This window comes from Theropithecus gelada, chromosome 17 (genome assembly GCF_003255815.1).
Source record: "Theropithecus gelada isolate Dixy chromosome 17, Tgel_1.0, whole genome shotgun sequence".
Taxonomy (NCBI): domain Eukaryota; kingdom Metazoa; phylum Chordata; class Mammalia; order Primates; family Cercopithecidae; genus Theropithecus; species Theropithecus gelada.
In genome coordinates this window covers 79,027,701-79,040,887 of record NC_037685.1, presented here as the reverse complement: position 1 = coordinate 79,040,887, position 13,187 = coordinate 79,027,701, and the positions used below count along the sequence as shown (strand labels likewise).

Sequence of the window (13,187 nt, the reverse complement as noted above, 5' to 3'; positions counted from 1 at the left end):
ATTAGGCCCAGGAGAATCAGACTGCATTGCACTCCCTGTTCTCAGTTCAGCCCTCGCTCCCAGGGTTTGGACCCAAAAGCCCTCGCTGGCCCAGCAGATGGCGCCGGTGCCCGCAGTGCGCCCCTCCAGGCGCAAAGGGGGCGCTCTCGCCGGGCCTCTTCTTCCTCTCCTGGATGACTCTTCCGCCTTCTGAGACCGCCTCCTCGCCACGCCCCTGCGTCAGCGCGCTCAGCGCGTGCGCCGGCGGTAGGGCTGTGAGGAAAATGGCTGCGTCTTCGAGTGGTGAGAAGGAGAAAGAGAGGCTGGGAGGCGGCTTGGGAGTGGCAAGTGGTAACAGCACACGAGAGCGGCTGCTGTCTGCGCTTGAGGATTTGGAGGTCCTGTCTAGGTAATGCTGCGAGCCTGAGAGCCAAGCTGGAGCTAGGCCGGGGGACTGACCCCGGAGCCGGCCGGCCCAGCGTTTGTGCTCGTTCTCGGGGTTCGGCGGGGAGGGCCAGCTCGGGAGTTTCGGGTGCACCAGGGTCACGGACGTGGGGTCCGCAGTCTTCCAGCACTCTGGACGGCGGTTTTTCCCGTTAGAGGGAATTTTAGTAATGATAAGAACTCGCGCGGTCTGAGCCCCTTCGTCCACAGCCAGCCACTTAACATTTATGGAACGCCCCTTGGGTGCCAAGCACTAGGGAGACAGTAGTGCAGGGTAGGCTGAATGCCGGCTGTCGAGAGAGAGACAGATGTGTAAACTGCCTTGAAGCCTGTTTTTATTAGAGCGCTGCGCTGCGGGGTACTGGAGCACAGGGGCTAGGCCCCTTTTCTGGTTGTAATCAGGGCAGGCCTTCTGAAGAAACGGCTGTTTGGGAAGCATGAGCTTGCCAGACTCACTAGGCAGCACAGGTAGATGGAACAGCAAGTGCAAAAAGCCTGGCTTGGTGGAATTGCAAGTTGTGTATCAGAGATAGGAGATGAAATTAAATGTCATTCTTTATATTCTGTCACCTTTCATGATAAATCTTTGAAGTTGAAGCCTTCCTTGACTCCCTCCCATTGACGTGGATGGTAAATTATCTTGGTTCTACCTCCTAAAATGTTGCTCACATTTGTCCTCTCGTTCCTACCCCGCTGTTCGTAACTACTTTTAAATGCAGCCTCCCAGTTTTAATTGCCTCATGCTTCTGCACTGTATCCTTTTATATTGGCCAAGATCAGTTTTAAAAGGCATGTTATATTACTTTTCTGCAGAAAAATGATATGAAACCTACCTCATTGGTAGATTTGCGTTGTCCAGTGAGGTAAAGTTCAAATTCTTTAGTCAGACTTCCACATCTTCAGTGCCATTCCCAGTCTGCCCCGATTTGGTGAATGATTCATATATCCTTCAGATTCCAGCTCAAATGTCACTTTTTCTGTAGCCAACATTCTTTGACAGCTTTAGAATAAATCTTATCTGTTGTATTTTAAAGTATACCTGATATAATCAGCACTTTATCTTTGGTGTAAATTTAGTCCTTGCCATAGTATTGCTACCAAGTTACCAGGTCAGCACAATATTTAGTGATGGAAGAAAACCCTAAAACAAATAGACTCCAGAAATTACATGGCTTATGTGTTTGATCCACCTTTTAAAATAAACTGTATTATGGCCGGGTGTGATGGCTCACACCTGTAATCCCAACACTTTGGGAGGCCGAGGCGAGCGGATCATTGGAATTTCTTCACAGAATGAAGCTGCTCTGGTGGTGTGACTGGCTTCCAGAAAAGTCTCATGTGCTCACTCAGACATAGTGATGAGTACTGATTCTGTGATCTGTGAAGTTTGTCAGTCTCTGAATGTAATTTGTGTCTGGCTTGCATTTATGGAAAGGAGAAGAAAATTCACGAATGTACCTTACATATTTTTAGGTTGAGCCTCTTGGCTTTAAAAAATAGTGGATTTATAACTTAGGATCTTTTTTTTTTTCTATTAACCTGATTGTGTAGCCTTTCAGGATATTTATTACTTTGTAAAATGTAATGCAAGGAGACAGCCTTTTTTTTTTTTTTTTTTTTTTTTTGAGGCGGAGTCTTCACTCTGTCGCCCAGGCTGGAGTGCAGTGGCACCATCTCGGCTCACTGCAAGCTCCGCCTCCCGGGTTCGCGCCATTCTCCTGCCTCAGCCTCCCGAGTAGCTGGGACTACAGGCGCCCGCCACCGCGCCCGGCTAATTTTTTGTATTTTAGTAGAGACGGGGTTTCACCGTGTTAGCCAGGATGGTCTCGATCTCCTGACCTCGTGATCCGCCCGTCTCGGCCTCCCAAAGTGCAGGGATTACAGGCGTGAGCCACCGCGCCCGGCCAGGAGACAGTCTTAAAAAATTGAAACACAGGTTGTAGTCTAAACGTTTTTCTTAACCTGTTTGTAACTCAAAACTCATTGTTCCACGGAACCATGTTGATAGGAGTCTTGAGGTTTCCACACCAGCCTGTTAATTCTGTTTACCTGAAAAGTGTATTACCACTAATAATGTAGGCTCTAATCCCTATGGAAATTTTATTTCTGTGGGGAATTGTGGCTGGATTCTAATGCACTGTGCCAGAAATGCACCTTCTTCGTAGCAGGACAGGGCTCGCTCTTCCACATCTTTAATCAGAGAGTGAGTATGGGCCTTCCTTTGGCCTCTTTTTCACAAATGGGGAGGACAGAGGTTTCTACTTTGTCCTGGACTGTTACAGAACATGACTAAGTCTTAGAGACTTCTACCTCCCCTCTACTCCTGTGCCAGAGACTTCTACCTCCCCTGACTCCTGTGCCTAAGGCAAGCCTTGTAAAGCCTTCTGTGGACTCACACTCCCAGATTTGCAAGAACAGAGGAAGGCTTATCCCACATTTCCTACCATAGCCCCACTCCAGTCAGTACCACCCCTGCCCCACCTGAAACCAGCTTTTACTTAGACTAGAGGTTCTCAACAGTTTGTGTCTCACTTGTGGCGTACACGAAAAAGTTTACGTAACATGCTGTTTTCATACACTGTTGATCCTTCAGCAAGTCCTGATAGCTCTACCTCCAAAAGATGTCTGAAATCTGTCCATGTTTCTCCCATCACCATTACTAAGTCCTGGAGGCTATGACCTAGTCAAAACCAGTGTCATTTTTTGCCTGGAGCACTACAAAAACCACCTGTTCTGGCCCTTTTACAGTCTATTTACCAAATCGCTCAGCAGTTTTTAAAAGTATAAATCAGGTCATGCCTTTTCCCTGTTTAAAATGATCCAGTGGCTTTTCATTGAATATGGAATGAAACACTAATCTTTACCATAACTATAAGGCTCTGCGTAATCTTACCCCTAGCCACCTGGCTGCTATATCCTCACTTTGCTTTCCTCTCCCCAGCGTACCGGGCCCTGGCTACACCTCCTCAGATCCATCTTTGGGGCACTGAACTATCCGTATCTTCTGCTGCACTCTTTCCTCCCAGATCTCTTGACTGACTTCTCTCATTTAATCTGTGTCTTATGTCAAAGCTGTGCCCTTAGGAAGACCTTCTGTGACCACCCTGTTCAAGTAGCCAATCGACTCCCCCAATAGTCTCTAATAAAACGTAGCCTTATTTCCTTGCCAACCCTTATCACTTTAGTTTTATTTCTTGTCTTAGTAGTTCTTGTCTCTTGTATTAGAATTTAAGTGCCACTGTTCACTTTGATACCCCGAGTATCTAGAAAGTGCCTGGCACATAATAGGCACTCAATAAGTATTTGATGAATTAGTGAATAAATGAAGACTTTGCATTCTTATATCTATTTTTTTCATTCATTGATTACTTCATAAATAATGGTATGGGGAAGTAGTAGCGGGAAGGGTTGGGTCCAATTGACATGATCCAGAAAAATAATATAAGGCTAGCTAGAAGGAGGGTGGAAATTTGAAGGTAAAAATAGCATGGTAGCCAGTGAGAAAGTACAAACACTCGGTCTGATCAGAGCAGTGTCAGGTAGCTAGTTAGTTGTGAAACTGCCTCTCCTGCATAATTTCTCAAAAATCCCATCTCTCAACAAGTTCGAAACTAATATGTAAACATTAGCTGCTACACATTTTTCCCAATCTTATTTTCCTCATCAGATGCTAATTTTCATATAGGGAAATTGTCATATTTATTAAATGAGCATTCTAAAAGGATATCATTTTATTATGTGTAAGGATCCCTCTTAGATATTTATTTAATATACATAAATATATCCCTATAAAAACATCTATCCCTGATAGATGTTGATTTTAATTTTAAAAATTCAAATAAAGTGGAGAATCATTAAAAAATGGTCCATGCATCCCTTGTTTTATTTTGCCTTAAAATATATAAACGTATGTTCATTCACTAATCATGTTATGTAAGACAGGAGTCAGAAAACTTTTTCTGCAAAGACCAGATAATAAATACTTTTGGGTTCGTGGGCCATATAGTCTCTGCTATAACAACTCAACTCTGCCTCTGTATTGGGAAAACTGCCATAGACTATTGTGTATTAATGGGCAGACTGTCTTAGGAAAATGTTATTTACAAAAACTGCAGATGTCCTGGATTTGGCCTGTAGATCCCTCATGTACAAGTTTTTCTTGTATAAATCATTCATAATGCATTGTCTGCAATTTGTAGTTTGATTTCTAGATCAAATCAAAATGAGAACTTAGCCTCTCATCAAGCAGTCTTAGGGTAGACCCTTAGTTTTTATGACTTTTCCCTGGTCCATCCTTTATAGCTGTCCTTTGCAAGCCTCTATCGAGTCTTTCCAAGCATTAGGGTTTTTATAGAAAGAACTCTATTTACAATCATATTTCATTGGCATTTAGGTGATAGCTATTTATATAATGATAGTATTAAGTGGAACTTATTTTATAAATAAGTCTGGTAACCAGCACAACTGAGTCTTGGTGAGCTGAAGTTCACAGTCATAGCGGACTGTAGGGAGTAGCCCCGGGTGTTCAGCATGCTGTGAAAGAGTTTTTGTTGTTGTTGGTTTCTCTTTTAGGGAACTTATAGAAATGCTGGCAATTTCAAGAAACCAGAAGTTGTTACAGGCTGGAGAGGAAAACCAGGTAAGTGGCTTCTTTTTAAATTAATTAATTTCTCTTTGTTTTTAAATAAAAAGACAAAAAAACTTGATTTCTGCAAGTTTCCTATTTATATTTACTTTGAGAACAGGAATATTAGATCCTTTTAAGTTATTAATTGAAACTTTAAAATTGATATTTTCTTTGCGTCATTTACTTAAGATAACAGTGTGCTTAAGAAGAATAGTTGCCTAAGGGTTTAGCAGTATTTTATTATTTTTCTCTTACAATTCTAGTTACACTTACGTATTTATTTATTTTTGTCCTTTGAATTAACCAAGAAAGGCTTGTTATATGGAGATTACAACAATATTTAGAATCAAAAGTTAATGCTCAAAAACTTACCCTGTATTGTAAGTATAGTTCTCTAATGCAACTTGAACATGAAGGGAAATAAAAGAGCATACAACTCTTACTAGACATTGCCTTATAGGTGTGAAAGTACAGGCAGTTTTTATTTGCTCACCTTTTCTGTGCTTTCTAATTTTCCATGGAGGGTGAACAGACTTGTTTTCCTGATTTCAGAAATTTTCTTTTTTTTGACACAGAGTTTCGTTCTGTTGCCCAGGCTGGAGTGCAGTGGCGCAATCTTGGCTCACTGCAAGCTCCGCCTCCTGGGTTCACGCCATTCTCCTACCTCAGCTTCCCAAGTAGCTGGGACTACAGGTGCCCGCCACCAGGCTATTTTTTTTTCTTTTTTTTTTGTATTTTTAGTAGAGATGGGGTTTCACCGTGTTAGCCAGGATGGTCTCGATCTCCTGACCTCGTGATCCGCCTGCCTCAGCCTCCCAAAGTGCTGGGATTACAGGTGTGAGCCACTGCAGCTGGCCTCCTGATTCAGAAATTTGTTAGAGGTAAAAGGATACATTTTATATTATGTTTTTGGCACAATTAATTTTTTCTTTTTTGAGACAAGTTCTCGCTCTGTAGCCCAGGCTAGAGTGCTGTGGCATGATGACTGCTCACTGCAGCTTCAACCTGCTGGACTCAAGCGATCTCCCACTTACCCTCACCAGTACCTGGGACTACAGGCATGCACTATAATGCCATGCTAATTTAAAAGAATTTTTTTTTTTTTGGTAGAGATCTAGTCTCACTGTGTTGCCCAGGCCAGTCTTGAACTGTCTTGAACTCCTGCCCTCAAGCGATCCTCCCCAGCTTGGCCTACCAAAGTGCTGGGACTACAGGCATGAGACACCATAGCTGGCCAAAAAAAATGTTTGAGAGAAAATGAATGGAGAAGATTAACCTTTCTAAAAATGATGTAAAGTAGAAGAGGAGACAGTAATAAATCTTTTGTCTACATCATTATCTTAATTCTATCTTACGACATGTTTAGAGGGCAGGGAAATCTGACAGACTCAATAGAAAAGTGTCAATGAGCCTCAAAAGGGGAGGAGGGGATCCAGATGAGGCCACAAGCTAGGAAAAACAGCTAACCTTAGGGGTAGTAAGGTTTTTGTTTTGTTTCTTCTTTTTTTTTTTTTTTTAGAGATAAATTTTTCTTTTTTTTTTGAGACGGAGTCTCGCTCTGCCGCCCGGGCTGGAGTGCAGTGGCAGGATCTCGGCTCACTGCAAGCTCCGCCTCCCGGGTTCACGCCATTCTCCTGCCTCAGCCTCAGGAGTAGCTGGGACTACAGGCGTCCGCCACCTCGCCCGGCTAGTTTTTTGTATTTTTTTTAGTAGAGACATCCACCGTGTTCGCCAGGATGGTCTCGATCTCCTGACCTCGTGATCCGCCCGCCTCGGCCTCCCAAAGTGCTGGGATTACAGGCTTGAGCCACCGCGCCCGGCCTGTTTTGTTTTTTCAAAAGAGAAAGAGGCTAGAGATAAATGTGTTAATAGAAGACTGCTAGTCTCTCAGGTACTCTATTAATACCCGTGGGTTTAAATAGGAATTTATACAAAATGTGCAAGAAGCAAAATGCAAGGCTTGACTTTATTTGATAGACACTTATTAAATGCTTGCTATGAGCCAGGCACACAGATTATTCAGAAGGCGATAATTAAGACCTATAATCAGCACTGACCTTTCTTGTACTTTCTAAAGAGTAGCAATTCTGTGAATTGTATCTTGTACTTAGTACTGTGGATTCCTATGTAATTTTCATTGAAACTGTTAATATTAGAGAGGGATGTGCCCATTTGAAAATTTTCTAGCCACCATTTTATTTGAATAGTTATAATGTTACATAGAATTTTAGAATTAGGATCTTAACAATGTTCAGTTCAACCTCCTGTGAGACTGAGTTCCAGGGTGAACCGATGAGCTAGAGGTTAATGGTGAGTGGAACCAGAACCTAGGTCTTCTGACTTTAGTTGAATAATTTTTTTCTACTGAACAATAATATCTAAAGAGAATATTTTTTACTCGTGGGTAGTATATAAATTAGTTCAAACTGTGAAAACTTCTTGAAAGTTGTCATGGAACTAATGTGTACTACTTACCTTAATAATACAGCTTTTACAGAAATGGAAGCCTAGCTTTCTGCTACGATATAGGAGGAATGAGTATTAGAGGTCTATTAAATAAATAGAATATACTTTACTTTTTACAGAAAAAGATTTCTGTTGTTATTTAAAATACTCAATATTTGGCAGTTTGTAGCTCAGTCTTTTGTCTATTGTATTAGAAGAATTCCTATAAAAATGAGAGGAACTTCATGTCAAAAGGAACTTGAAGAGGCATACCTGTATTTTTTAGTCTTCAACAAATTTTTAAAAATAGTTTTAAAATTGATTCTGAATTTCGACAGCTATTTTCTTTCTAAAGTAGTATTCTCTAGCACAGTAAAGTAAGGGTATTTAGACTAAACTTGCATCTTAATTCTGTACTGGGGTGGTGATCGTAATAACTAGCCTTTGCTGAGCTCTTCCTGTATGTACTTAAAGTGCATTATATCATGAATCCTCACAATACCTTTATGTAATGGCTACTATTAATATTATATTCCTTTTCCAATTAAGAACACAGGCTCAGAGAGGCGGGTAACTTTCCCTATGTCACACAGCTAGCAAATGGAGGACTAGAGATATGAACCACCAGACTTTCTATTTTATGTGTTTTAGCCTTCATGGTTTTTTGCCATATCTGCATACCACTTGTTTATTTACTGTTTTATGAAATCACTGTTTTTTTGTTTTGTTTTGTTTTGTTTTGTTTTTGTGAGACAGAGTCTCGCTCTGTCACCCAGGCTGGAGTGCAGTGGCATGATCTGGGTTCACAGCAACCTCCGCCTCCTGGGTTCAAGTGATTCTTCTGCCTCAGCCTCCTGAGTAGTTGGGATTACAGGCGTGTGCCACCACCCCTGGCTAATTTTTGTATTTTTAGTAGAGACGAGGTTTCACCATGTTGGTCAGGCTGGTCTCAAACTCCTGACCTCGTGATCCGCCTACCGCAGCCTCCCAGAGTGCTGGGATTACAGGCGTGAGCCACTGTACCTGGCGAAATCACTGTATTTTTATGATCATCTTCATCATAAGTAATACTGTGCATAAAATCAGAGTTTCAGTGTCTCAGTTTTTTCTAATATATATTAGCACAAATGTGTAACTGTAAAAGCTTTTTTAAGTTCTTGGTGCCACCTAAAATCATCTCAAATACTAAGTTTTGGGAGAACCTTCATTATATATATATATTTTTTGAGATGGAGTTTTGCTATTGTTGCCCAGGCTGGAGTGCAATGGCACAATCTCAGCTCACTGCAGCCTCTGCCTCTGGGTTCAAGTGATTCTCCTGCTACAGCCTCCCGAGTAGCTGGGATTACAGGCATGCACCACCATGCCCAGCTAATTTTGTATTTTTAGTAGAGATGGGTTTTCTCCATGTTGGTCAGGCTGGTCTCGAACTTTTGACCTCTGGTGATTCGCCTGCCTCCACCGTGCCTGGCTTATGTTGTATTTTTAAGGATAAACTCTTTGTTTTGAGACAGTCTCACTCTGTCACCCAGACTGGAGTGCAGTGGCATGATCTTGGCTCACCGCAACCTCCACCTCCCAGGTTCACACAATTCTGCCTCAGCCTGCTGAGTAGCTGGGATTTTAGGCACCACCACACCCAACTAATTTTTGTATTTTTAGTAGAGATGGGGTTTCACCATGTTGGCCAGACTAGTCTCGAACCCTGACCTCAAGTGATCCGCCAGCCTCAGCCTCCCAAAGTGCTGGGATTACAGGCATGAGTCACTGTGCTCAGCCATAAGGATAAACTTTAGAATTGTATCTTCCCTAGGAAATCACTAAACTTGCTCATGTTGCCATATTGTTAGTTCTGAAAGACTAGTTTTATTTTGTTTTGTATGAAAGAATAGCTGAAAAAGTGAAAAAGTTTTATATTTATGTTTCCCAGAATAATCATAGGTAGGCTATTTTTATTTTTAACAAGAATTAGGAATAATATTTTGAAGGTGTTGAAATTTATAGCCTAGCCAATTCAGTTATGGATTCTTTGTTTCATTGGAGTGCAGCCTTTCAGTAGTCTATTGTTTGATTTAATTGACTGTTATCTGACAGGTCCTGGAGTTGTTAATTCACCGAGATGGGGAGTTTCAAGAACTAATGAAATTGGCACTTAATCAGGGAAAAATTCATCATGAAATGCAAGTTTTAGAAAAAGAAGTAGAGAAGAGAGACAGTGATATTCAGCAACTACAAAAACAGCTAAAGGAAGCAGAACAGATACTGGTAAGTTGACAGAGGTTGGTTCTTAAGGTTAAAAAGGATATTGTTTAATCTGTTTCTGAAAAATCTGTTGTCAGTATTTTGAAGAGCGGAAAACTAGACTTTTTCCTTTTTTTTTTTTTTCTTGAGACAGAGTCTCGCTCTGTCCCCCAGGCTGGAGTGCAGTGGCGCAATCTCGGCTCACTGCAAGCTCCGCCTCCCGGGTTCACGCCATTCTCCTGCCTCAGCCTCCTGAGTAGCTGGAACTACAGGGGCCCACCACCGCGCCCGGCTAATTTTTTGTATTTTTAGTAGAGACGGGGTTTTACCGTGGTCTCCATCTCTTGACCTTGTGATCTGCCCACCTCGGCCTCCCAAAGTGCTGGGATTACAGGTGTGAGCCACTGCGCCCGGCCAAAAAAACTAGACTTTCCAAGTCTAAAAGTGACATCTTGTCACTAACCATTGCCCGTGTTTGAATGAAAGGCTATTGTCATTCTCTTTTTTACTTACATTTTCAGATAGCCTGCATTACTTGTGAGCCACATTTTCATTACTTAAGGATTTTACAGTATTGAATTATAGGAATGGAAAGTTTTACTTTTATCCTGGTCTGATATAAATTTTAATATCAGTAGTCTAAATCTTTTTTTTTTTTTTTTTTGGTCTCTGATCCTTAAGATAAAAATCAGGGACATTTTTTATATATTTTGAAATTAGTAAAAATATATACACATTTTATAAATTGATTAAAATTTACATTAATTTAGTCATTCATCCTCATCTAGGTAGGCTTTGGACATATATCAAGGATCTGAGTTTTTCCTTTGCTGTTCTTGGCTCCTATTTCAAAGAGGCAATTTATTTGCTACTATTTGCCCAGTTACTTCACTAAATACTAACTAATATAATATGAGAGTATTGCAGAAATAGCTGAGCTTAATTCTCATGTCGACCAGACATTGCTGGCATCCTTAACCACTGATGAATCTCTTAACAAATGTGTCAAAATGAGCTCCAGTAACTAGAATCCTGCGTAGTTCAGGGTAAATTAATCACCCTTACTGAGGAAACAACTCACTAGTAAATAGTTTTTTAAAATATATTAAAATCAGGCCAGGCGTGGTGGCTTACACCTGTAATCCCAGCACTTTGGGAGGCCAAGGCAGGCGGATCACAAGGTCAGGAGTTCGAGACCAGTCTGGCAAACATAGTGAAACCCCGTCTCTACTACAAATACAAAAATTAGCCAGGTGTGGTGGTGTGTGCCTGTAACCCCAGCTACTCGGGAGACTGAGGCAGGAGAATCGTGTGAACCCGGGAGGCATAGGTTGCAGTGAGCCGAGATCATGCCATTGCATTCCAGCCCAGGCGACAGTGCGAGACTCTGTCTGAAAAAAAAAAAAAATTAAAATCGGCCAGGCATGGTAGCTCGTGCCTGTAATCCCAGCACTTTGGGAGGCCAAAGCGGGCAGATCACCTGACGTCAGAAGTTCAAGACTAGTCTGGCCAACATGGTGAAATCCATCTCTACTAAAAATACAAAAAAATTTAGCTGGGCATGGTGGTTCACACCTGTAATCCCAGCTACTTGGGAGGCTGAGGCAGGAGAATCTCTTGAACCTGGGAGGTGGAGGTTGCGATGAACTGGGATTGCGCCACTGCACTCCAGCCTGGGTGACGGAGGGAGACTCTTTAAGTCATGACCAACATGGAGAAACCCCATCTCTACTAAAAATACAAAATTAGCCAGGCATGGTGGTGCATGCCTGTAATCCCAGCTACTCCGGAGGCTGAGGCAGGAGAATCGCTTGAACCCAGGAGGCGGAGGTTGCGGTGAGCTGAGATCGCGCCATTGCACTCCAGCCTGGGCAAAAAGAGCAAAACTCCGTCTCAAAAAAAAAAATTTGTCTCAAAATATATTATTTATATGTTTATATATTGTATATATATAAAAATCTGTTTTTCTGTATGTAATACTTGCTTATCAAACGAAATTCAGAAAATACAGAAAAATGGAAAGAGGAGGGAAAAAATTGTTTTTAATTCAGCTGCAGAAAGAATGCCACTATTCATAGTTTGGTCAATTTCCTTTGAGTCTCAGGTATATTCATTTTTTAGCTTATTGTAGTTAGCAGGATACTAACAGACTTTCAGTTACTGTTTATTGAAACCTAATTTTTTTATATAATTGTATCCAGTTTGTTTGATTTTCCCACTTTGTGTTATAAATGAAGAATTAAAGACGGTGAACACAGGACCATAAAACTGAATTTCATGACTTAAATAGTAGTAACTAACATTGATTGAGCACTTAGGCACCAGCCTCTATGCCTTGCATTTTATATGCATTACTTCCATTTTCATAACAGTTTATATAAAGTCAGTGTCGTCATTTAGAGGAAGAAACCAAGACTTTAATAACTAACTTACCTATGGAGGCTAAAAAGTAGATTGAATTTAAACCTTGATCTCTCTGACTCCATACTCTTTTTTTTTTTTTTGAGACAGAGTCTTGCTTTGTTGCCCAGGCCAGAGTGCAGTGGCACAATCTTGACTCACTGCAACCTCTGCCTCCTGGGTTCAAGCGATTCTCCTGCCTCATCCTCCCGAGTAGCTGAGATTATAGGCGTGTGCCACCACACCCATATAATTTTTTTGTATTTTTAGTAGAGATGAGCTTTTACCATGTTGGTCAGGCTGGTCTCAGACTCCTGACCTCAAATGATCTGCCTGCCTCGGCCTCCCAAAATGCTGGGATTACAGGTGTGAGCCATTGTGCCTGACCTGACTCCATACTCTTAACCACTGGTCATAGTCGAGGATATGCATACATTAGGTTAACTTCATTTTGTCCTTTAGCGTACGTGGGGGGTTGGAGGGGATGGTGTTGTGATAAATTCATTAAACATTGAGGTTATATATAAATGAATAAGAATATGAATTCAAAGTTGTATCTTCCGAACTAGGGGGAAAAAAGGTATTTTAAGGCCGGGCGCGGTGGCTCACGCCTGTAATCCCAGCACTTTGGGAGGCCGAGGCAGGTGGATCACCTGAGGTCAGGCGTTCAAGACCAGCCTGACCAACATGGAGAAACCCCGTCTCTACTAAAAATACAAAATTAGCCAGGCATGGTGGCGCATGCCTGTAATCCCAGCTACTCGGGAGGCTGAGGCAGGAGAATCGCTTAAACCCAGGAGGTGGAGGTTGCGGTGAGCCGAGATCGCACCATTGCACTCCAGGCTGGGCAAAAAGAGCAAAACTCCGTCTCAAAAAAAAAAGGGGGGGTATTTTATTCTTGAACTAGTTACAAGAATAGGATGCTTTTGGGGTTGTGCATGGTCTAGATATCTCCTGTGTGTTTATGATAGAAGACGTGAAGAAAAAGTAGACAATCCAATTTATATTTTGTTTTTACAACTGATTTGTGAATGGGAGACTAGTTCATAAA

General features: G+C 41.7%; 1 protein-coding gene across 4 annotated transcripts in view; it reads left to right on the top strand.

The window, feature by feature from the left end:
• The first annotated feature begins 202 nt into the window (after positions 1-202).
• MED4 (mediator complex subunit 4) overlaps positions 203-13,187 on the top strand; it is a 31,566-nt gene continuing 18,581 nt past the window's right edge. For 3 of the 4 annotated variants that reach the window (XM_025364283.1, XM_025364282.1, XM_025364284.1), the window contains exons 1-3: positions 209-388; positions 4,996-5,062; positions 9,590-9,760. In XM_025364283.1, the coding sequence (XP_025220068.1) occupies positions 264-388; positions 4,996-5,062; positions 9,590-9,760 (363 nt within the window). In that variant the 5' untranslated portion in view covers positions 209-263. Of the gene's footprint in view, positions 389-4,995; positions 5,063-9,589; positions 9,761-13,187 lie in introns of all 4 variants that reach the window. The other variant, XM_025364285.1, reaches the window with a different exon arrangement.